A 25,175-nucleotide genomic window follows, 5' to 3' on the forward strand; every position below is an offset into this window, starting at 1 on the left:
TTCTATAACCTCTGGTTCAATAACCATCGGAATTTTTGGACCCTTCTTTAACACGTCCAAATATTTGGGATTTGCAACTTATAAAAACAAGAGCATCTTCTTCTTCCACATAATATAATTTTCTTTATCGAATAGTGAAATTTTAACGGTTCCAACTTTTTGTGAAGTCATTATGAATTTTTGAAGAAATAAAAATTCAAGGAGTTGAAAAATCACAAAAGTCTAGGATCTTGATTTGTTCGTTAATCAGAAGGCTCTGATACCAATTGTTAGGTCCCAATATGTTTGTAGAAGGGGGGTTGAATACAAACTATACCGTTTAATCGAATTAAATACGGAATAAAAAAGTGAAACAAAATTCAAGTTAAATAAAACTATTATTAAACTTGAAAGGTGTTACAAAAACGGTATCGTTTACAAGGGATTAATCTCAAATAATTTATCACAAATCTAGAATAAATTCGACATGAACTTTTTCTATTTTGCAATAAAAAGATCAAATGCTAGAAGCAATTTGAGATTAAGTTCTAGGGATTTTTATCCGCTAGATAGTTACACAAAAAGAAGAGAATGATTTCTAGTGGTTTTGATTTAACTTAAATGACTAGAAATTAATGAACTTGAAATGCAGTTGAGAGATTAAATATTTTGCGGCTGCTGCTTCTTTTGTTCTTGAGTTGGTTGAAATGTATTGAATGATAATCTTTATGATCTTCTGCTGTTGACATTTATAATTCACTCAATAGGACTGAATTGAGCTGGCAAGACAATCTGTGAATTGGCAAGATAATCGGTGAGACAATCTGTTGATCTAGCAAGACAATCGGCATGACAATTGATTATATTGGTAAGACAATCGGCATGACTATTGAATGAACTGGCAAGACAATCGGCATGACTATTGAATGAACTGGCATGACTTTCGGTATGACAATTGATTGTCATACCATTTCAAATGATTGTCTTGTTGAATTAATATTGAATATAAATTCAAAATCAGTTCTGAAAATTCATAATATTAATTCAGAATTAATTACTCAATTAATTCAATTAATCAATAAATTAATCTTTGCAGATATAATTTATTTTCGTAGTTAAATTATATGACTTAATTAATTAATAGAGAATACTACTCTTGAACAACAACCATTCTTCTGAAAATCTTCTGAAAATTATGAATCAATTCCACCACTTCAATGTTGACACTCGATGTACTGTCTGGTTCATGAGTGACTAACTTCCGTGACGTTTCTTCATGTCTTGACTTTGATAACTTGATTTTCTTGAGATTAAAACCCTGTAATTATCTGATACCCTGACAAGATCTCTGACACTTGATTAAATTCACAATCTTGATTTATATCACTGAGGTTTGATCAATTTCTTGAACTTCTTCCAGTGAATTAATTTCTCAAGTCTGTAGATGAATAATGTTTCTTAATCCTTTGACAGATGTTACTTGGAGAGATCTCTTCGACGATAAAACCACTATTTATTTGTTACATTCTTATTTGAGTTGAGTTAAATCCTCGAATAAACAAATAGGCTATGACATATGCCTTTCATATCCCGTAGTGGGTGTAAGGGTTCACTTAAAGAGCTGGAGCCCTCAAAACTAGAAATACAAAAAGGAAAAACTACTTAGCTTCTTTGGTTCCTCTTATATTTTATGCCACAAGGAACCGGGGGTTGTTGTTGTGCCCAAAATCTCACTTAGGCTCAATTTAAGGCCTATAAAGGGTTTGGACTTGCTTGGCATCGAAGGACATAATTTTGATACAACTTGGGCTCGTGAAGATGGGTAATTGGAACATTCTCAAGTTCCGGCGCGAACCCGGGGCCCTTAAAGTGGGGTTCTATCAAACGTGCGAATCTCGCGGTGCTAACAAGGAACTTAAGCTCCCATTTCGGGGTCCATCTAACAACAAATATGGTCACCTTAGGTGCTGTTGTGCATCAGAAGAAGCCCAGAAAGGCAGGAAAGGTGCTGAAAGTACCTCTATAATCAATAAGACTGATGGGGTGCAAGTGCTCTCTTGTACCCCCTGTCACTGTATCGGTGATGAACATGGACTGTACCTCCCATCTTTTAGGAGAATTGCTTGGAAACCAAGATATCACATCCTAATCAAACTCTATCACCCCAAACGTGGTAATTACATATAATTACATGCTAAAATACATCCATTTACGGATAATTATCATGAATAATGGATTTCTCCAATCTTAAGTATCCTGCTACGCATGGACACTGGAAGCCCGCCTTGTACTCCGTTTAGATCAACACAAAATCTTTTTGGTCTATCGGAAACATAACTTATTACTTAAGGACAGAAGTCCCACTCGGAAAGAACTATATCGAGTTTGATCCCTATATATAGAGTATGTAGGCAGTTGGTAAAGGGGTTCAGATTTTCACTCTCTACGCGAACATGACGTGTAATCACAGTGAACACTTTTCAGAGTACCATTGGCCGGACTGAGAAGGACTTTCACAGTCACTAGTACATGGTATCTTTGCCGATTCAAAAACCATACACTTTCAGCTACGCCACCGCAACCACGGTTGTGGCAGCAGCTCTAAGCCCGAGTATAAAGTGCAAATCAGTTATTCCGGCACGATAATCACGAGGTATTATAACCAAATTACTCTCACAATAGATACTATCACTATAATTAGGGCTGTGAAACAGGATTACAAACTATTACTAAAACTACTACAAAGGTATACATCTATGATATATATTACCACCTCTGATTTTGATCTTCCAGATCGTGATAATTACTAGAATCATGGTTGTGATCTGATTGAGGATACTTATCCTTAACATAAATCATCAAAATTTTATAAAGGCGTCTTTGCAGATACGTCCAATGTGAATAAAATCATGGGCTCGGGTTTATCTCAAAAAAAATTCTTATTTTTATAGGTTTATCTCGTATACTTTTCTTATTTTTATTGTTGTATTCATATTTATTATTTATGTTAATATATACTTTTATCATACATTATTTTTATTATGTATTAAGCCGGAGATAATAAGTTAAGGACATGAGTTGCGTAAATGTTACACTCTCGCACACTGATCTAAGGGCCTGTTTGGCAATTTTGATAAGCCAACTTATTGGCTTATTATTGGCTTATAAGCCTATAAATTGACGAGTGTATGTCGACCCAATTTGTATGTTGAATTTACAACTTATAAGCTGATAAGTTGAATGTTAGTAACGACATACTTTTTCTCAACTTATTTTTTACTTTTTCAGTTTTTATCAATTTTAGTTTTAAAATATACTTTTAAAATGTTAATCAAACTTAAATTATATAAAGTAAGATAATTATATTTAAAAATTATTTATTTTAATTTATTTAAATAAAAAAAAATTCTGACTTATAAATTATATTATCCGAACACTTATATAACTTATAAGTAATTATTAATTTATCACTTATTCGATTTAAATTTTAAGTTAGTTATTTTAAAAAAATTCAAAAGAAGCACTAAGCCATATATAATCGGTACATTTTGGTTTTAGATTAGCGGTCAGCCCGTATTACAAAACGTGTATGAAGCGATAATAGATATTTATAGGCGAGTCAATCATAGGCGGCCGCTACTACTTACAAAAAGTACACAAATAATTGACTGGTGAAGCGGTGTAAGAGATAACAAAGGAGTGCTGCTCCGTTTTGTAGTATAAGCCTTCTTGGGATGGGATGTGTGAGGGAGAATTAAACATCAGTCTCCCAGTTCTTGATAATTAAATTATCCCAATCCCACAAAATAAAAAAAAAAAAAAAGGACCAGACCCAGCTTAGCTTCTCTTCCATGGATGCTCAACAATCAGGTCTCATCCTCCTCCCTCTCTTCTTGTTTTTATCTCAATCTCTATTCTAGCGATATCCTATTACTGTATGTTTGTTTATCATCTATCCCATTCTGAGATTTGTTAGAACATATACTGATTTTAAGGCACGAATTATTGAATAAATAAATAAGACATAATACAGTTAATTCTCGATAAATTAGTAGAATTTTATTCATTTGTAAAGGTGATTTATTCATTGAGGATTTGTTAGTACTTTTGCTTTCCATGCTGATACAATAATGATCTGGTTATTGATTTGATCGCTGTCATGGTATTGCAGGTACAGGTCCTCCTCCAAAACCTTGGGAGCGATCCGGATCTTCATCCGGTCCTGCACCGTTTAAACCCCCGTCTGCTGGTACCACAAGTGATATCGTCGAGGCTTCTGGAACTGCAAGGCCTGGTGAAATTGTTACTCCTGATCCTAATACAACAGCTGCTAACAGAAATGCACTTGGGAGATCCTTGCCATCCAGGCCTTGGGAACAACAGCAAACATACGGCAACAACAGCTCGTATATGGGTATACTTGTCTATATTCCATGTTTGCATATGTTCAAGTTATATATATCTTGATTTCAGACCAAATTTCTTAATTTAGACTTCTAGAAAAGATACAAGTGTTTGGATAATCACAGGTTACTCTTCTCCGTCTTCATGAAATTTTGCTAAACATTGAACTATACTTTAATAGCATATATAAAAGTATATTGTAATGTGCTAAACGTTGTACTGATTTATTGTATGCAAAGTTATGCCCTCCTACTTGTTGAAGGTAATATTCCTTTAACTCTTTTTGACGATTTTGACTCTTTGCTGTGATGTGTTTCAATTAATTAACTAATAAACAACTTTTTTTCAGGGTGCATAATTTCTTAATTTTTCAGTCTGCTACATGTTATGTCTGATTCAGCTTGTGTGACAACCGCAGGTGGTGGTTATGGTTCCAGTTTAAATAATAATTCGGGGTATGGATCAGGAACCTATGGGTCATATGGAGGAGGGATGTATGGAAATAGCATGTATAGAGGAGGCATGAATGGTGGGGCTGGAAGTCTGTATGGAGGAGGCATGTATGGTGGTGGAATGTACAATAGTAGTTTTGGAGGTTCAATGGGTGGTTATGGGGGGATGGGAATGGGTATGGGTATGGGCATGGGTATGGGTATGGGCATGGGTGGTCCTCCATATGGCGATCAAGATCCAAACAATCCTTTTGCCGCCCCGTCATCTCCTCCGGGATTTTGGGTTAGTTTCATGCACGTGGTAAGTGAAACATATTATTCTTCCTATTATCTCTATATGCATTATGGACGTAACGTATTGACAAGTGTTTTTGATACTTTTGAGTTTGATTGACATGCCAGTAACCCAAGTCATAGTAAAACCAGACCTCTGACTGCAAATCCAAATTTAAACAAATCAACTGCAAAGAAGCATATGAGTTACTCCCAGTAAGTAGTTGTTCATGTCTACTTCTGGTTGATGTTTCACCAGAGATTTTGAAGTTAAATATATCACATTTTCGTTGTCGTTCTATTAATTCCATGTCAAGATGGAGAAGATGTGGGGCAGATATGTGTCATTATTCAGGAATGTGTAAATTTGGTGATTGGAACTCTCTAATGTAAAGGAGGTGTCTACATTTATTATTTTATTGTTCGTTGACTTGCAGCCCAACATAGTCGATAGAGACTTTCAGGATCCTTTTTCAGTTGCATAGATTAGATAGATGACAGTTACATATCAAATCACACATGACAAAGGTCTATTAGCCTAACGAGTATTTTCAGCTTCTCTTTTCATAAGCACAAGGCTCTTAGAAATATGGTTATGTGTATGTTGTAATTTTAAGGTTTTAGGTTTATAGATGATAGAATATAAAAGCCTGGAAAGGTAGCATACATGATTGTAGTCATCTCAGCAATGTTTTTTTGCTCAACTTAAATCTAAGATTGACGAGTTTAAATAGTCTCTGTAGATATTTCTGCTCTATTTTTACCTTGGTAGGCCTTAGGATGCTACATACTATCCAATTTGCTTATCATGGCTGTGTGCTATTATGTTCATAATAATGGCAGATGCAAGGCGTGGTTACATTTTTTGGACGTGTTGCAATGTTGATAGACCAAAACACTCAAGCATTTCACATGTTCATGTCTGCGCTTTTACAGGTATGTATAAACTTTTTGTACTACTATTCTAAGAATGAAAGACAATCAGCTAGTTTTTTTGGTTTATATACAAATACTTAATTGCATATTTTTCCCAAAAAGTTTCTTAATGAAAGACAATCTGTTTTATAATTATCTCAGAGCTATATGGATTTGATCTTTCATATGCTATATTGTGGATGATAATATTAATGAAGATGAGACAATATGCAGTTGTTTGACCGCTCTGGCATGCTATACGGAGAGCTGGCCAGGTTTGTGTTTAGACTGCTTGGAATCAGAACAAAATCCCAGAAAGCTCAACCACCACAACCTAATGGACTTCCAGGTCCTCATAATTTTGTAGGTGGTCAAAATCACATTGAAGGTCCTAAGGTTGCACCATCTGGGTCCTGGGATGGTGTGTGGGGAAATGAATAAAGTGACGGATGATACTATATGATACACATCTGAATTGTCAGTTTTGACTTAAGAAAGAACAGAGGAATCATGAAACTGATGCTGCCATGCCCCTTGTGATACAGAATCTCATCTTCGGTGGAATTGCCTTCGCATTGAATATGATACATAATATTCCCCTCAACTTATTAAATTTTTTTAATCCTTACAATTTGTTAGACCTGTACTTAGTTGTAGAATTAATGTGCCCTGTACCCATATAAGCAATAAAAGCAAGCACAATATGAGTTGTGAGTTTATAAATTTGACAAATATATGAAATATTATTTCTTTTCATCGACAGGTGTGTTTGATTTTTGTTTGCGAAGTGCCGGAAGTTTATGTACGAGGTGTTTGCTAATTGAGTTTGTTGTTTTAGTTCTTCCAAATTAATTCTTTGTATTTGTTGCGAAGTGCTAATTAAGCTTCTGTATAATCATATTTCTAAACATCGAAAGTTGCCATCTCATTATATAACCCATTTCAGTCTCGCATCCTTTTTAAATATTATCATCTCAGATCAACGTTCATTCTGATTCGGTCTTTTGACATGAAAAACTTATCAAACAGCCCCAAGACTACTTACAGAATATGACAAACGAGGGCAAAAGCAAATTTAAAACGAATAAATTGGATTGAGAAAGTTATCCCAGCCGCTAGTTAACTTGATAAAGAAAGTTGCCACAACAGCAATTCTTATTGAATGTTTGGTCCGTACAAGACCAACTGCTAATCATTTTTTCAGTAGCTCAGCAGTTAACAAATTCTCTATTTTAATCCATTTCTTTCAACAAACACTTTACAATACTGCATTCACAGCAATTGAATAGATCCCCGATCTTGACACTTATAGTTTTATGATATAGTAAGCAGCATAAGTTCAACTTGATTATACCTGGACGCTAAGAGAGCAACCCGACACTACTTTAAGAAGTAGAAGTCGATTACAGTTTGCATGAGATAAATGATTGGTCAACTGGATTGTTAACAAATAACAACATTTAACTTGTATTTAGAACATAAAGAAATGTAGCTGTTGCATAAGGATTTAAAACACCGTAAGACACACTTTTCCTCCCAAGAACACATATTTACTAAATTACAGGTTACAATCAAAACGGAAAAGGGTACCAAACTGTAAAACAAAAAGCATATAGGCTTCATAAGAGAAAATTGACCATCTTACTTATCATCGGGAAAAGGCCCACTCAGGAGCAATGCACATGACTTCATCTTCTTTGATCTCAACATTTCCCCTTAAACATTTAAATATCATTATTGCAGGATCACTGAGTTGACGACATCGAGTAATGTACAAGATAGAGAGCTTTTGGCACCCTCGCTGAAGGGCAAGCAGACCTAGATCGCAAAGGGACCTACACCGATTTACATGAAGCCTCTCCAAATTATGGCAACACAAGGCAATTGCCTCCCACCCTGGTCGCTTAACTTCATGACATAAAGCCAGGTTCCACTCTTGAAGCAAAGGACACCCTCTTGCAATTGCTATGATGGACTCATCACCTACAGTTCTGCACAAACGAAAATCCAGGATTCTAAGTCTTCGGCCAAATTCAGTGCCAACTATAGTTAAACCATTTCCGGGGACAGCCCAATTTAGATTGGAAATATTCAAGTATTCCAATCCCCCTCCACTTACAATCTTTGTAAGTCCTTCAGTTTCGAGCTTACAGGAATCAGCTTCTAAATGGGCCAAGGTATTGGGACACCCGTGAAACCCAACACCTGTGATATTTCTGCAGGAAGAAATCCTGACTGCTCGAAGCTGACGACAATTTTGTGAAAGAGCTCTAATACCAGTGTCGGTAATAAGAGGACAATATGACAGATTCACCTCTTGTAGTGCTTGACATGATTTAGCCAAGGTTTCTATCCCAATACTACTAACATTGCATCTGTAAAGACTAATAAAAGTCAAAGAACGACAGCCAGAGGCAACTACAGAAAGTCCATCATCTGTGATTCCAAAACAACAATCTAGATACAACATCTGCAATTTTGAGCCATAATATTGCAATTGAGTTAGTCCCGAGTCAGGAAGGTCTATGCATCCTGAAAGGCACAATAACTCTAGCTGCTGAAAACGATTAAGTAACCTATACAACTGGAAGGAACCAATTGTTGTGCTAGTCCGAGATAATGAAGAGTGGTTTAGTTGGCGGAATGAACATTGAAATTGCAAAGATCGCCTGCTTGTATTTTCTATGTGTAGCCACCGATGGCAAGTCAGACCAAAGGACTTGCGATCGACACCAGATTCAAGCCGTTGGAAAATGAAATAAAGACAGTCATCAGGAAGGTGCATAATGGAGGTAGTACAATCTCTAGCAGCAGTTTCCATTGCAAATACCAGCTTTATTTTTCTTAAGGTTGTACTGTCTGAATATCTATCACAGTCTTTTTTGTAAGATATGCTAGAGAAAGTTGGTGACTTGAAACCCACAGAGAGTATGCAAATCTATGTTTCGGAATACAATAGAAGTTCAGCATTCACAACAGCAAAGTTTGGTTTTGCAATGAGGATCACAAGGAGGAAAGATCGAAAGATGTTACCCTCTCAATCTGAGTTTTCAACTGATGAGATCAATTGGTCCAAAGGATGATAATGGATTTGAGACACTCAGAGCCTATTCCAGAAGTGGTGCGGTACAAAGATGATGACTTTGAAGGGTATCCACAAGACTTGCAGCTGCTTCAAAATGATAACTTTTAAAATTTACCGAGGACGAGCAAAAACAAAATATACTTTTATTTCTTAGAAAAACAATTAGGCATAAGAGGACTGCATACAGGTGCACTGAATGACTAAAAAGCCAGCATACGTGCAAATGTGAAATACAAACATACATATATATGCTGCTACAGTAAAAAAGCAAGAAGAGTAGATAACAAATAGTCAATTAATATAGGCGAGTTAACAAAAGAAGCACTAAAAAGAGCAGTCATAAAACGAAATTGACGAGTTTTAAGACATACGATTGTTAACAACTAAGAAGCATCAACTAAACTTGCAGAATATAAGAGTCTGATTTGATTTGTGGAAAAGCATAAAACCACCAATCTTATCTTTTAATCACATTGACAGCGGAAACTTAATGAAATGAGGCGACACAAACAACTAAATGTGGTCAAAGTGAGAAGCAGCAAATACAATGAATTGGAGGATTTAAATAACAGTTACTATAAAATTAATATGTTGAAATTTGGAGGAAGCTCACCAACAAATAAGAGACGGATAAGAATCAAGAACCAAAACCCATGGAGTGATGCAATAGAAACAGCAGCAGCTTAGCAAAACCCAAAATGAAAGGGTGAAATTGCGAAGCGATATAACCAAATTTGTAAAGGTAAGGTGTTTAACAGTTTAAGACTTGAATCAAGATGTCATGTTTCGATAAGATCCCCCGTTTGAGAGTAAATTGCCAATTGGATCCTTTATATTTGCTTAACAGGCACTTTGCTAGTACTTGTTTTTAACGATTGTAATTTGCATTTCACACAAGTTTGTGCCTGCAGTTTGCATTTTTTTCCGTTAATTTTTGTCATCACCGTCAAATATATCGGTGATAAAAAAATAATTTGATCATGTTTAATTACACTTCAACACATTTTTTATCTAAATCTCTAAATATTTTTTTTAATTCTGACTTTTAACTATAAAAATTAAATATTTTAACCCATTTATTAAAAATTAACCTTTTTATTTATTTTTTGACCCTCCAAATTATATTTTTTGAAAAATCGTAAAAAACAAAAATTCTAGATAATTAATGGATCTTTCTGAAATGATAAGGACCATCAAATTTTGAATTATAACGAATCGAATATTAAATAAAACGGACACCCAATTAAAAATTATGTTTTTTTAATTTTTTTTAAATAATATTAAGAGAAAAAAATTTTAAAAATCTATTTGAATAACTTTCAAAAAATTTGTACGTATAATATTCATAAAAAATTCATTTCGTATTTTTAACAATTTTACTATTTTCAAAAAAATTAATAAAATTAAATGATTCTTGAAGGAATTAAAAAAAAACTTAAAAGTTTTTTTAAAATAATTTTTAATTGGGTGCACATTTTATTTAATTTTCTATTCGTTATAATTCCAAATACGATGAGTCTTATCAGTACGGAAAGATCGTTTAATTGTCATAGAACTTTCAGTTTTTACTATTTTCGAAAACATGTAGTTTGGATGGTAAAAAAACTAAAATAAAAAAGTTCACTTTTAATAAATGGGTTAAAATATTTAATTTTTATAGTTGAAGATTACATTGTTAAAAAAAGAGTTAATTTCAAAAAAAGAGTTAATTTCATTTTGCATCCCGTCGGTTTCAGCTTAATGCGGATTGGGTCCATAACTTTAATTATATGCAATATGCATCCCTTAAATTTTAATACTCTTACAATAACCACCCCTTAACCAATTTTCTGTCAATTTTAACCTTTAAGTTTCAGTTGACTAGGGGTAAAACGGAGATAACACATATAAAATATTTAAATAAACATTAATGAATTCAAAATATTGAAAAAATAGTGAAACATATAATGATTTTTTAAAAAAAAAATTGGATCATGTGTTAAATCAATTTAAGCCTTTTTTAAAATAATATTTTTTTTTAGTTTTTCTATTTAACTATTTTATCTTTAAAATATCCAGGTTAAATAATATTTTTTGATATATTTATAATTATTACGCACATTATAAAATTTTTATATAGATACTCACACTATAAAAAAAATTAACTATATTTTTTACATATTATTTTGTAGTTTTTCGAATTTTTAATATATTTTTTAAATATTTTATAATTAATATCTCCATTTTACCCCTAGTCGATCGTTATTTAACGGTTAAAATTAACAAAAATCGGCCGAAGGGTGGTCATTATAAGGGTATTAAAACATAACGGATGCATATTGTATATAATTAAAGTTATGGACCCAATCTGCATTATGCTGAAACCAAAGGGATGCAAAATGAAATTAACTCTAAAAAAAATTATTCATAAGTTTAAATGAAAACTGTTTTAAACTTTAATGATCAAAATGCAATTAAATATGGCCAAATTACTTCTTTACACCTGACATATTAACGATAACAACAAAAGCTAACGGAAAGGATGTAAAATGCAGCGTTCAAACTTATTTGAGATATAAAATGTAATTGTTGAAACAAATGGTACGAAAATATCAATGAGCCAAATGAAAGGGATATAATATGTAATTTACTCTAAGTTTTAGCACAAGTATGAAAAATTTATGTTTTCTAATATTTTTGGTATTAATTATGATGAGTATATAATTTATTTTAAATTAATTGGTAACCTGTGCGAAGCACGGCACGACATTAAAAATAATATCAAATTATTATTTGAATAAAATTGAATTTCATAATAATTCGTGCGAAACACATATTAAAATAAATAAACAAATGATGTTAAATTATGTAGTTAAAAGAAATCAAAATCAAGTATAATTATTAAATTTATAAAATTTCACCATATATGTACTAATTATTTTAATTGTTATATTAATCTAACATGTTAACTTTTACTAATAAAATTATTTAAAAGTAAATTGACGCTTAGATTAACACTAACAAATAGAAATTAATGTGAAAACAAAGTATATAGAGAGTATAAGTCTATTCGTGTTAGTTGAGATTTAAATATATAAAATTTTAAAAATAGTAATATAATTTTTCCAGTGAGTATAAATATTTGGTAATTTTGTATTCTAAAAAAATATGGTTTCACTTATTAGTATAGATAGTTAATAAATCGCGCGAAGCCGATTAAAATATTGAATTAATATTGGTAGTGCGAAATATCGATCGAAATTAATATATTAATATGAAATATTAAATTGGTATTTGCAAAAAATAATTATGTAGTTTAAAGGAATCGAATAAGATATGAAATTTTTCATGATAATTTTAGTTCTGCATCGTTTTACTTTTTTTTATATAGAAATCTAACATATTAGTTTTGTTGTGTGAAACGAATTGTATAATTACCTTATGAACGAAATATTTGTTATTTTAAATAATTTAATATTAATTAATATTATTTGATATTTATTGTATAATTAGTTTTTTTAATATAATTTATTTAATATTAATTAATTACTCATCAAAAAATATTTTTCAAATTAAAAGTAAATAGACGCTTAAACGAATTCTAACTAAAAGAAAACAAAGTTTAGAGAAAATAGAAGTGTTGGGCGAGTACCAAAATTTGATACTTTTGTACTTCTGTATTTTTGTGCTGCAATAAAATATTATTTTACTTATTAATAAAGAGTAAAGATTTTAATTATCTTATAAACCAAATATTTGTTATTTTAGATAATTTAATATTATATAAATATTATCTTATAATTATTTTATAATTAACCTTTTCAATATAATTCATGAAAATGCTAAATCCAGAGCAGTTTTTTAATTTTCAGAGCAAAATACATGTATAAAGACTAAAATACCTTTCCTGGATTTACATCAATAATCCCAGTAAAAATTAATCTCAGGTTAATTCATTATTTTCAGAGTTCTTTTATTCTGGAAATTAAAACTCCCGCTCTGGATTTAATATTTCTCTAATTTATTTAATATTACTTATTTATTGATAAAATTTTTTTTTTAATTAAAAGTAAATAGATATTTAAATAAATACTAATTAATAAAAATAAAATTTGGATATAGTAAAAATCAAATTACGTCAGATAAGTACTAAAATTGAATATTTTGTACTTTAATATTTTGTGACCAATAAAGCATCTTTTTACTTGTTAATAAAGAATATTGATTTCACCCTCCATTTATTCACGGTTTCATAGTGTCACTTAGCGTGCCGTCGGTGCCCAAGTTAGTAAAAATACTCCCTCCTCAATCTATCTATCTACTATCTACTATCTACTATATAATAGTTTCTGTTGTGTGTTATGAATAGTGTTTCTCCTCATTTTAGGTTTCTAACCCTCCAAATCACCCTTATTACATCAATTGCCACTATCCCTAGTCATAGTACAATATCACGTGACGGGTGTAGTGCATTGCAACATATCAAACAATCAAAGAAATCAGACCAAATAAACAATAAACTTTAAGCTGTTACTCCAAGCTTCTCTCTGAAGCTTTACAAATTACATAGAAAACTGGGACACTATTTTAATCTACGCTTTTCTGTACTTCCAAAAATTTGAATTTTGAATTTGAATATCATCCACCTGTTTGTGGCTGTCCTCAACTCTGTACTTAAACAAGAGGTGTAGGCAAAGTTGCTGAACAGGGTCAACATCCATGGAGGTAAATTCAATTATTCTCTATGAACATCTGCAAACACATGTTAATATAGTTTTCCAAATTTGAACAGGGTGAAGAAAATAACAAACCTGGGCATTTGTTCAACTCAGAAGACCTGGTACAAGGTGAGTTTATGATTGGACAATTAATTTTATGATTGGATTTTCACAGGTAACACAGTCTAATTATGTTCATGTCATAATTGGTAATAACAGGGTACTGAGGTGCTGCTAAGTCCCGTAAGGCTGCAAAGCGACGAACACTTAGAAGAAAAGAGAATTTTGGCTTTGCTTCTGATAACGGTTTATTACCGGACTCTACTTTTGTATCCTCTTTAAGCCGGTGTAAGCTATACAAACCTTTGCAATTTCTTATAATATAATTTGTAATTTCTACAATTTTTTTCTTGCTTTATTTTGCAGTTACTACTCCTTCCACAATTAGCAATGATGCGAGTCATTTCCCTCCAATTAAGCTTACGTCTCCAGATATTGTAAATCAGACTTTTAGTACCAGTTCCTATAGAACTCTCATTTCTAATATTGGAATACATTCACCTGTAACTTCTCCCGATTTTGTAAATCCGACTTTGCCTACCAATTCTTATAGAACTCCGTTGTCTAATATAACTAATAAAGTTAGACAAAGTTCTATACCTAACCACAAAAAGGATAAGGGTAAGTCAAAGTTAAGTGGAGAGGACTCAGGGAGGCTTTTGTTTCATAATGAGTTGGATGAGGAAATTCAATATGAAAACAGTACTGTGTATGATGATCAGATCGGTATGTACATCTTTAAATCAAATATTGTCTTACAAATATAGTTTTTCTTTCTCTTAAAACTACGACAACTTAATTGGCATACACTACTTTTGTTTTTAGAGGAGTCCAGGATTGCTGGCATGTCCTCAGATGATGATGGTATTTATTCTAATGATAATGCTGGTGAGTTTGAACCAATATATGTTTTTGTTTAGCAATTAAATCAAAGATATGTGACAATGATTGGTCCAACTGTGTTCAGCATATCCAACATTACTAAACCGTGTCAACTTTTATCTTAGATGCTTACTTTACTGATCAAGTTATGGACGATGAATTCGATACACAATATAGTTCAGGTAAACAATAATTTCGGATTTTAGTTGTATATGTTTTGATATTTCTTCACATTTTTGGAAGATGATAGTCAACTGTGGTTCTTTACAAAATGCTTGGTAATGTTTGTCAGAATTGGATATTTTACCTGATTTGAGGCCTAAACAGAGGAGGAAACGTGTTATACCAGATGATTATGCAACATTGGGAGGAGCTTCTGTGAATTGTAGACATTGCGGAGCCCTGATGGGTAACCAAAGGAACCCAATCTTTTCTATTTGCTGCAGGAAGGGTGAGGTGAAGATACCACCATTACCACAAACTCCACCGTATTTAATCCATTTATACAATGATGAATTTAAAAGTGCAGCCTTCCAGAGGTGTACAAGACTAAATCGTTATACATTTGTTTTTTATTATAAAAAAAAATGGAAAAAAATAACTACAGATAACTACTCAAATTTAATATTCAAATTTTAACTTTTTATTAAACCCAGCACCGGCTTAAATATTAGTTTAAAGAGTTATCAAATGGTTTATGTACATAAACCAAGTCTGTGAATAAAATAATATAAAATAATTATCAAGTTGCTGTGTTAAAGAAACAAGAAAATAAATGAGCAATATTAAAATACTTGTGGGGCTCTAAAGCAAGTCTTCTGAGTTTAATAATATTAAAAGAATTCTATTTAAAATAATGTAAAAAAATGGAAGAGATTGTCCAAAATAGAAAATGTAAAAAATGAAAAGGACGGAGGAGTATTATATTTTCATTATTTTTATTATTAAGTTTTTCATTATCAAATGTTGAATACCTGGAAATATTAATAATATATGTTAATAAGTTTAATTCATTTCATAAGATCTAAATAAATAAAACTGTTTTTGTAAAAATTCAACAAACGAACAGTAAAAGAAGATTTTAATCAGTTGAAAAGCCAAACTGGTTTATGCGACCACGTCTCTAGGCTGGTGCACCACTAGTCCACTACCATGAAACATGAATACACATACCAATCAAAAGATGGATTTATCTGATATATGTCAAACATATCGAGCACTAAAATTTATAAATATAAATTGTATTTATGTTGATTAATATTATTATTGTAAATACAGGAGTCATTTTCAAACTATGTTTGGGTCAGGGCATGTGAATAAGAATTTACACGAACAAACTGAATATTAGACAACTTTAGACTCAAGAACAACAGGTTTACGAAAAACAAATAGTGAAAACTAAACATAACATATAGGGGATTCGTATATATGTATAACATACGTGTGAAAACCTTGAGAGCTAGCTAGCTAGTTCCATATCGGAAATCATCATATGCTGCTGGTCTTATGATGGCGGTATGTTGTTTGAGAAGTATAACAGTATCTATACTTTTTATTAATAAACGAAATTATACAATAATTTGGTGCAAAAATACCAAAGTATCAAATTTGGTACTTAACTGATATAAGTAGATTTCTATTCTCAATAAACTTTATTTTTAACACAAAATGACTTATATTCTTTGTAAATTTTATTTTCTTTTTAGTTAGTGATCATCTAATTGTAATTTTTATCGATAATTAAGTAATATTAAATAAACTATATTGCAAAAACTAATTATAAGATAATTATTATATTAATTAGTATTAAATTATCTAAAGAACAAATAATTGGTTCATAAGATAGAAATACAATTCGTTTCAAAAAATAAAACTAATATGTTAGATTTCTATATCAAGTAAAATAATGCAAAATTAGAATTATAGTGGAAAATTTCATAACTGATTCGATTCTTTTTAAACCACATAATTATTTTTTACAAGTACCAATTTAATATTGATATTAATATATTAATTAAACATTGTATAATTTGGTGCTAAAAGTACCAAATTAACAAAGTACCAAATTTGGTACTTACCTGATATAAGTAGACTTCTATTCTCAATAAACTTTATTTTAACACAAAACGACTTATATTTTTTGTAAATTTTATTTTCTTTTTAGTTAATGTTCATATAATTGTAATTTTTATCGATAATTAAGTAATATTAAATAAACTATATTGCAAAAGCTAATTGTATGATAATTATTATTTTAATTAATATTAAATTATCTAAAGAACAAATACTTGGTTCATAAGATAGAGATACAATTCGTTTCACATAAATAAAACTAATATATTAGATTTCTATATCAAGTAAAATAATGCAAAATTAGAATTATAGTGTCTGATTCGATTCTTTTTAACCACATAACTATATTTTACGAGTACCAGTTTAATATCTTAATATTAATATATTAATTTTGATTCGTGTTTTGCACGGATTATGAATAATTCTCTACAAATATTAATTCGATGTTTTAGTCTCGAGCCCGTGTGTCGCACGGGTTATCAACTATCTGTATTAATAAGGAAATCATGTTAATGTCCTAAATTTTGGTACTCACTAGAACATTATACAATTATTTTTAAAATTGTATGTAATAAAATCTCAACTGACAAAAGTCAACTTTTACTTTCTGTAATTTTTATTTACCTTCAATTTTTATTTTTATTTGTTGCTGCGTCGGTTTACTTTACAATAATTGTATTAGTAAGTTAACATATCAGATTTATATAAGTAAATAATTAGATGCATGTATAACTAAAACAATACGTTGAAATTTTTGGGTTACACTTAACTTCGACTTTTTTAACTACATATTTTAACAGCATTTTATATATTATATTTAGATCTGTATTTTGTAAAAATTATGAGTTTAAGTTTTATACAATTAATAATGTAATATTATTATTTTTAATTTCGGACCCTGCTTCACACGAGTTACGGTTACGAGCTAGTATTATATATATGCGTCGGTCTTATGTAATTGCGAGCTAAAAGAAACCATGTTTAAAGTCTTATTTTTGCACCTTGAACTTGTTAATTTGTAACACCTCAAGATTTTAGTCATGAATTTTTTTGAAGCATCTATGTCGCTGTTTGTTAATGGCAGAAAAGTAGGTTGCTGATCTTCTATGTAAGGAAAATGCAATGGGTACCAAATTGATTCTCAAAAAAGTTACAATATGAAAATGAATCCCGTGCATTTACATAAAAACACCACTAAAATTATTTTATACTGGCAAGTCACATCAAAGAAAGCCGTTGGAGTGTGCAAACTCCCGCCGAAACCCAACCTTTGAAGAATACCAAACCCTTTCATTTGTTTCTCCTCTTCCATTAATTCTCTCTTTGCATTTGCCTCAAACCACCTCTTCTCTTGTTTACCCCTCGGTGCTTCCAATATACACACCTACACATTTACATATTTTTCTGTACTATATATTTGCTAAATGCCTCGTAACAATCTCACATTCATCTCGCAAACCTTTTTACAACTCTCAGTTTTCTCTTTCGTATTGTTCATAACTTCACTTTTTACACAAAAATGGATTCTGATCAACAAGGCCAACTGGCTGTTGCTAAAATGCCAGCTCCCTTTCTGTCTCGATATTCCAGCAGAATAATCTTGAAAACCATATTAAATCGTAGCGATAATGGGCTTGGAATGGTCGGTGAAAGACTTGTGATTGGAGGCTGGGTTAAGTCCTCTAAGGAACACAAAAAAGAAGAGCCCCTTAAAACTTCGGATGTGCCTCTAAATGTTGGGACTCCCACAGATTTTACATGCACCGAAGTTATTCAGTCGCGCATACCATTTTTACGTTCAATCATCAAAGTCTTTGGAGGACATAGTCACAATATTCGTGACAAGTTAGAGTCCTTCATAACTAAGCCCCCACCGCCTTCAATCTCAGTTCTGCAAATTAGCGATGGTTCATGTGTGAGAAGTCTTCAGGTATATTTCATAAGTTATATTATATATATAATTTCATTCGACTTTGATGCTTCTATGTTACATATAATTAGGGCCCAGATTACCAAAATTTTTCAGTAGAAATTTTCTAATTGGTTAACGTTTTGGTACAGATTGTGGTGGACTCATCTCTAGTCCCTCCAAGCAACATCATGCTCACCGGAACATGTATACTAGTAGAAGGCATATTGCAGCAGCCATTATTGCAGGGAAAAAATCTTATTGAGCTCAAAGCTGAGAAGATTTTACACGTCGGATTAGTTGATCATGCTAAATATCCCTTGTCAAAGAAGCGTATACCCCTAGATTCATTGAGGGATCATGCACATTTTAGACCTAGAACAACCACGGTAAATTCAGCTATCTTGCCTAACTGTGCAGTTTGCGTATTTTTTAATTGCTTGAATTGTAAATATTTTTGGAAAAACTTCATTACTTGCAACGTTGGCCTTGCTGCAAAAATTGGAGATTATCTTGACATTTTATTAAATTGTTGAATACCATTATAAAGGTCGCATCTGTGATGAGAATCCGTAATGCACTGACTCATGCTACCCACACATTCTTCCATAACAAAGGGTTCCTCAATGTGCAAGTGCCGATAATTACTACCACAGATTCTGAAGGATCAAGTCAAAAATTTCACGTGACAACCCTTTTGGGACAAAAGAGTAAGATGGAGAAGCCCATTAGTATCGAGGACAAAGCTGGTGAAAGGCTTCAATCTGTTAAGGTTTCTATTGCTGAGAAAAATAAACAAATTGAAGAACTTAAAAGGACAGATAGCAATAAGGAAGCTTTGGCTGCTGCACTTCAGGATCTCCATAAAACAAATGAGCTGGCACTACAATTAGAAGCCAGAGAAAAATCAAAGGCTGATCATACTTATGTTAAGACTGATAAGCTTAAATTTTCAGAAGATTACTTTTCTTGCCAAACGTATTTAACTGTATCTGGACGTCTTCATCTGGAGAGCTACGCATGTGCCCTTGGAGATGTATATTCCTTTGGACCTAGGTTCCACGCAGAAAGATCACAGTCCAAAAACTTCTTACCAGAGACCAACATGGTGGATCTTGAAATGGCATTCTCACAGTTAGAGGTACTTTATTTTTTGGATTCTTTTCATAATCACAAAATCATATTGATCGACTGAAAGAGAAATTGACAATTTCAGTTAAATGTGTAAAACTTCCCAGGATGCCATGAATTGTGCAAATGATCTTCTGATGTTCCTTTGTACGTGGGTTTTAGAACATTGTGCTGAGGATCTGGCATTCATCTCAAAACGAGTAGACAATACTATTGTGGACCGTCTTCAATCCCTAGCCACAGGTTCATTTGATAAGATCTCCTATGCAGAGGCTATTAATGTTCTTAAGAAGGTGACAGCTACGAAAATATTAATTCTTCTACCATTTATATAACTTTTATTCACTTGAACAAATGGACATTGTGGATGAACTACAGAATTTCCATGATAATCTGATTTATCTATATATTTTTATTGTTCCCAATCAGGTCACAGTGAAGAAATTTGATGTGAAGATTGAGCATGGCATTCCCTTAAGTGAAGAGCTTCAATGGTAACTTAAAACAAACATTTATACACTTCATGTACATAATAAGTTCACATACTAATTAAGAATCTGTCCTGTATAATTACAGCTATATAGCTGACGAGATCTACAAAAGACCAGTAATCATATATAATTATCCAAAAGATCTTAAGCCATTCAATGTGCGTCTTAATGACGATGGGAAAACAGTTGCAGCATTCGATTTGATTGTACCAAAGGTAAGCTTAAACAAGTAGTTCTTGACGAAATACAGTGCCTACTCTACATTCTATTCTGAATCAATAAGCAACGTTTGCAGGCTGGAACTCTGATCAGAGGAAGCCAAACTGAGGAGCGTTTCAATATGTTAGACTCAAGGTAAAGAGCCATATTTATTGGCAGAAATCTTACCACTTTATAACTCATACTTTGCGAATTCAATAGCAATTCTAAGCATGAATATGTAGCACGAAGAAAACATTACATAGTTACAGAATCAAGTAGCACAGGTGTACATTATTATAACTGATTTGGAGTAAAATTGCAGGATTAAAGAGTTGAGCTTGCTAAAGGACCAGTACTGGTGGTACATGGATCTTCGCAGGCATGGAACTGCCAAAAACTCTGGCTTTAGTCTCATGTTTGACCTCCTAGTTCTCAATGCCACTGGCCTCAATGATGTCAGAGATGTTATCCCTTTTCCGCGGAGCTTTGGCAAAGCCTGTAACTGATTATCATCTGTATATCAATTTATACATGTAAATATCAAGAAAATAAATTAATGAAGTAGAATAATAGGACACAAGTTTGTCCAGATATTCAAAGACATGTACATTGCTTTACATATTAGTTATCAAGGTTCAGAAACTACTGATACATAATTGACAAGTTCCAATTCTGGGATTCAGAAGTACACTAAGATGGATGTCCTCATATCAAACATAATGACTGCTATATAAAACTGAACAGCCTTTCTTGTAATGACAAAAACAATCGAAATTGGTTATTACAGTGATCAGGCACTTAGCACAACTTAGCGGTGGTAAGTCCCTCGTGCACTGCCCCAAGGCATTGCCGTCACAAATTCTAAAATTTTTAAAGCTTCTCTGCCACCCCTTCATCTTAGGCACAACAGCGTCAAAATTTTTCTAGTTGATGTTATTATTTAAATTTCAATAAAATACTCGTGCTTTTTACATTCTCAACATTGACATTTAAATTTCCAAATGGATCCACTTGACTGCAGAAATCTCTTGTGTTATGTCTTAAAGCAACCCTAACAAGGGGTGCAGGTGCCAACGTGACACCTTTGTTAGTGCTCTATTGGAGTTATTGAGATGCCAATGGGGCGTGAATGAGGTAGCATGGGATGTTAACTGGGATGCAATAATTTCAAACAAAGACCATGGATCTCTTCATTAAAAGAGCTCTGACACAAAAGTTTTTCTATATGTAATAGTAATCAAATCATAACTGCACAATATCAAGCCTATCTTTAACAAATCATAAACACATCTCACCTTCATTACAAATAGCCGACATCTGTTCATTTAAAGGGAAAGGGAACGCACCTTTTAAATTTTTTAATTTAGTTAAATATGTATATTTAAATTATATAAAAATTAAACATGTAAAATTTTGATAAGCTAAAATTCACAAAATTACCGTACCTTAATTCACAAAATTCTTTATTAGCTTTCCATAAGCTAAAATTAGTTCAATTTTATCCTTCAACAAATCCGTCTTCTAACTACTTAGAAGATCAGCTTTCTAAATATATGATTGACATGAGAATCAAATGTGATTTTCAAAATTTGAAGGGTATTTCTGACCTGATTGTTGAAAAACACAAAGATGTTGAATATCCTTGGATTTATATGTTGGTAAAATTGTCGGTAATTCTAACGGTTGCAACTGACAAGTAAGAGTAGATTTTCGTCCGAAAATATTCGTAATAAACCATTATATAAAATTCAACATTACATGTCAAATACTTGGCTCAAACTCGTTTTCTATTTTTGTGCTCGTGTTCGAGTTCTTAATGAACCGAGTCGAGCTCGAATTCGTTCGCGAACAGTTCTGTAGATTGATAATCTTGTAAATAATACATTATTCCAATATATGATTATTTGTTATTTTGTGTATATGTACTGATTTAGTTAAAGAGAATTTTTTCGACCCCTTGTATTCGAAACTAAAAATGGTATCAGCGTTGACTACCGTCCTATTTTATATGATTATAACACCCTGATCGCAGTGCCAGCAGGTTAGTACTTGTTGAATCTTGACGTGAGATTCTGACGCAAATCAAAATATAGTTTACTAGTATGGAGTATCTATAAACTACGAAACTTCCATACTAATCAAACAAATTATTACATATGCTTTTTACCCTACTTTCTTAAGTAATTTTATATTAAGATGAATGACATCTTCGCATGTCACGAAGTCATAACCATGTTTGGATGACCAAAGAATTTAGTGGGCATCAATTGCTTAGTGTTGCAGCTGAGCTGTTTTAATCATTGGACCATCTCTTTATGTTTGTTGAACTTTAATACATAATGTTAGACGTGTAATGTATCGATGGACATGTATGATGTATCCGCATGAGGATGAATAGAAAAACTATAGTTTTCTTTTTCAAGTCGGCAGTTGCGCATTTGTAGAGATTTTAGTTTCCTGCTCGTGCTCATACCAGAGCAGACAGAGAGAGAATTAGACAATGAAGGACGTGGATGAAATGACACGAAATAAAGATCTTTGAAATCTACCTTTGTAACAAACAAGGTAGTAGTAATGTGTAACAATTTGGTTTTCAGCAGACTGCATTGTGATTTGTGTGGTTCTTTGTGGGTACCAGAAACCAGCAGTTTGCTGGAAATTCTACCTGTCGTGCAAATCTTTTTTAGAAGATGGATTAGTTAGTACTTAGTTTTCAGAAATAAAAATTAACATAGGGGAAATGCGTGGTAGGTAAGAAAGGCCTAAAGTGGTGCTTGGACATTGTTGCAACAGAAAATGACAGTGCAGAATATGTGTATAGTAAATGAGACGGTTAAGATGGTGGTGTGGTAGGTAGCTGTGCTCTCCAATTATCAATTAATTGAGAGTGAAGTCGACCCTTTCTTTGCCTTCATCTATTTCGTATGTTTGCACTATTAGTCCTAGGCTAGTACTAGTTGCCCAGAGTTGAGCAAACTTTACAACGTTACAAAGAACTTCGGTGTGTGATAGGCTGCTCATACTTCACTTAACACGCAAAACCTAATCTAAGTCAACCCAACCCTAAACTGAGCCGTTTAAATTGAGCCCTTTAAATTTATGGGTTAGTTGAGTAATTTTTTACTTGGGCCGTTTATAATGGGTTGGTTCAGATTTTACATATTTGAAATCCTAAACCAACCCAACCCGGTTTTATTAGTACGCCCAACCCATTTCAAATTTATTACATCCCGGCCCCTTTCAGTTCCATTACATCCCTAACAAAAAAACTAGGAAAATAATTCATATAACTTATAATCCTAGCAGTGACAACCTTACTCCTACCTTGCAAATGCTTGAAACTATATAATTCATATAGTTAACCTTGTAAATCTCTACTTGAAGTTAGAAGAAAACCTGAATAATAGAGCCGAGCTGAATAATATACATATATGTCCGGAAATATTTAGAGAAGCAAACCTGCAAATGTTGCGAATAATTATCAACTAAGGTAGTTATAAATTATGTCATTTTGTTTAAGATCCATGAAAATACTTTTATCTAACTCTCCTTGTATATCCATACATATCTTTGATAATTATCCTCGCATCCTAAATTTATATGACACAATAAATGTAGCTGCATTCATTGAAATGATTATTATAATCTTATTTATTTCTCTTACAAAGATAAAGCGTTTGGCGTGGTGCCACTTTTCTTAGTTTTATTTAGAATGTGTGTTTACCTTCACTTAAGGTGTAACAGGATAATGAAAGTCCTTCCCCAATGCAGACCGTTGGTAAAAAAATGCGAAAAAAGACGTTTGCAATCCGATCAACCCAACTCTAACCAACCCAACCCGTCATACAATTATAGGGTTGGATTTTTTTTTTTTTTTGAGATTAATGATTTAATATTTTTGTAACCCGTATTAAATGGGTTGGGTCGTTAAAATAATCAAACTGACCCAACCCAGCCCATATGCAGCCCTAGTGTGTGGACAAACGTACACAAGAAACTCGATATTAATTTCTATATCTTCTGGTTTGTTTTGAAATCGACGCATTTCGTAAAAAAAGGTTCATTTTTTTCACAAACGTACGCTGCAAGTTACAACATATCATACTATACTTAGTCTCCGTTTGAGAGTGCTGTTGAAAACTGCTGTGCTGTGAGAAAAAAGTGCTAGTGGAAAAAGTGTTGTCAGGAAAATTAGATGATTGTTTGGTAATTTTTTTAATTTATGCATATTTTGAGATATAATATATAAAAATTATGTTGTTGAGAAGGTTTGATGATGAAACTTGATAGCTACTTTTTGCAAAAGCTGAAAACAGCTTTTTCCAAAAATATGGGGGACATATTTTTGACGACAACAGCTTTTAGACCAAAAGCGTTTTTCCAGACAACCGTTTTTAGAATTTACCAAACACCTGTTGTTATAGCCAAAATTTGGTATTGGATCATCTCGGGTCAAATACGGGTCAATTGGAATTGAATTGGGACAAGAAGATGAATAATTAGGTTTTAGTCTACATTGTATGAAGCGAAGACGCGCCCTGTATATGTAGGATGCGTCCATGATTGTGTAGGCTGTATTTTGGGTTGTCATGTAAAGAGATGAGGAGGAAGATATTGAAAGGA

At 32.4% G+C, this 25,175-nt stretch overlaps 4 protein-coding genes and 1 long non-coding RNA gene across 6 annotated transcripts; 4 read left to right on the forward strand and 1 right to left on the reverse strand.

Annotated features, from left to right (window-relative positions):
* The first annotated feature begins 3,619 nt into the window (after positions 1-3,619).
* Positions 3,620-6,779, forward strand: LOC141683673 (peroxisomal membrane protein 13-like). Its single transcript, XM_074488421.1, has 5 exons — positions 3,620-3,849; positions 4,151-4,393; positions 4,802-5,136; positions 5,952-6,044; positions 6,258-6,779. Exons 1-5 carry the CDS (start codon positions 3,831-3,833, stop codon positions 6,462-6,464), a joined length of 897 nt encoding a protein of 298 aa, XP_074344522.1. The 5' UTR covers positions 3,620-3,830; the 3' UTR covers positions 6,465-6,779.
* A 723-nt stretch (positions 6,780-7,502) lies between these two features.
* Positions 7,503-9,949, reverse strand: LOC141687343 (F-box/LRR-repeat protein 12). Of its 2 annotated transcripts, none has more exons than XM_074492584.1 (2): positions 9,722-9,949; positions 7,503-9,192 (listed from the first exon to the last, which is right to left on the reverse strand). In XM_074492584.1, exon 2 carries the CDS (start codon positions 8,842-8,844, stop codon positions 7,672-7,674), a length of 1,173 nt encoding a protein of 390 aa, XP_074348685.1. In that variant the 5' UTR covers positions 8,845-9,192; positions 9,722-9,949; the 3' UTR covers positions 7,503-7,671. The 2 variants fall into 2 exon arrangements, with proteins under 2 accessions (XP_074348685.1, XP_074348686.1); XM_074492585.1 differs by having other exon boundaries at positions 7,503-9,195.
* A 3,606-nt stretch (positions 9,950-13,555) lies between these two features.
* LOC141684407 (uncharacterized) lies at positions 13,556-14,224 on the forward strand. The gene is made up of 3 exons (XR_012560637.1): positions 13,556-13,812; positions 13,880-13,934; positions 14,025-14,224. It is a non-coding gene; the product is annotated as an uncharacterized LOC141684407 (long non-coding RNA).
* Positions 14,225-14,231: 7 nt separating this feature from the next.
* On the forward strand, positions 14,232-15,417 carry LOC141684406 (uncharacterized). The gene is made up of 4 exons (XM_074489380.1): positions 14,232-14,591; positions 14,691-14,753; positions 14,873-14,929; positions 15,040-15,417. Exons 2-4 carry the CDS (start codon positions 14,711-14,713, stop codon positions 15,384-15,386), a joined length of 447 nt encoding a protein of 148 aa, XP_074345481.1. The 5' UTR covers positions 14,232-14,591; positions 14,691-14,710; the 3' UTR covers positions 15,387-15,417.
* A 2,636-nt stretch (positions 15,418-18,053) lies between these two features.
* On the forward strand, positions 18,054-21,153 carry LOC141687534 (asparagine--tRNA ligase, cytoplasmic 2-like). The gene is made up of 8 exons (XM_074492842.1): positions 18,054-18,750; positions 18,882-19,118; positions 19,280-19,870; positions 19,968-20,153; positions 20,290-20,354; positions 20,437-20,566; positions 20,647-20,705; positions 20,875-21,153. Exons 1-8 carry the CDS (start codon positions 18,340-18,342, stop codon positions 21,056-21,058), a joined length of 1,863 nt encoding a protein of 620 aa, XP_074348943.1. The 5' UTR covers positions 18,054-18,339; the 3' UTR covers positions 21,059-21,153.
* The last annotated feature ends 4,022 nt before the right edge of the window (positions 21,154-25,175 follow it).

The sequence above is a fragment of the Apium graveolens genome, chromosome 9 (genome assembly GCF_009905375.1).
Source record: "Apium graveolens cultivar Ventura chromosome 9, ASM990537v1, whole genome shotgun sequence".
Lineage (NCBI taxonomy): Eukaryota > Viridiplantae > Streptophyta > Magnoliopsida > Apiales > Apiaceae > Apium > Apium graveolens.

Bases quoted from the DNA above. Each gene is read 5' to 3' on its own strand.
- LOC141683673 (XM_074488421.1), top strand. The intron at 4,394-4,801 runs GTATACTTGTCT...TGACAACCGCAG, and splicing joins CAACAACAGCTCGTATATGG to GTGGTGGTTATGGTTCCAGT. The intron at 6,045-6,257 runs GTATGTATAAAC...GACAATATGCAG, and splicing joins TCATGTCTGCGCTTTTACAG to TTGTTTGACCGCTCTGGCAT.
- LOC141687343 (XM_074492584.1), bottom strand. From the start codon at position 8,844: ATGGAAACTGCTGCTAGAGATTGTACTACCTCCATTATGCACCTTCCT.
- LOC141684406 (XM_074489380.1), top strand. From the start codon at position 14,711: ATGTCCTCAGATGATGATGGTATTTATTCTAATGATAATGCTG. The intron at 14,754-14,872 runs GTGAGTTTGAAC...CTTTTATCTTAG, and splicing joins TTATTCTAATGATAATGCTG to ATGCTTACTTTACTGATCAA. The intron at 14,930-15,039 runs GTAAACAATAAT...AATGTTTGTCAG, and splicing joins CGATACACAATATAGTTCAG to AATTGGATATTTTACCTGAT.
- LOC141687534 (XM_074492842.1), top strand. From the start codon at position 18,340: ATGGATTCTGATCAACAAGGCCAACTGGCTGTTGCTAAAATGCCAGCT. The intron at 18,751-18,881 runs GTATATTTCATA...GTTTTGGTACAG, and splicing joins CATGTGTGAGAAGTCTTCAG to ATTGTGGTGGACTCATCTCT. The intron at 20,355-20,436 runs GTAACTTAAAAC...GTATAATTACAG, and splicing joins TTAAGTGAAGAGCTTCAATG to CTATATAGCTGACGAGATCT.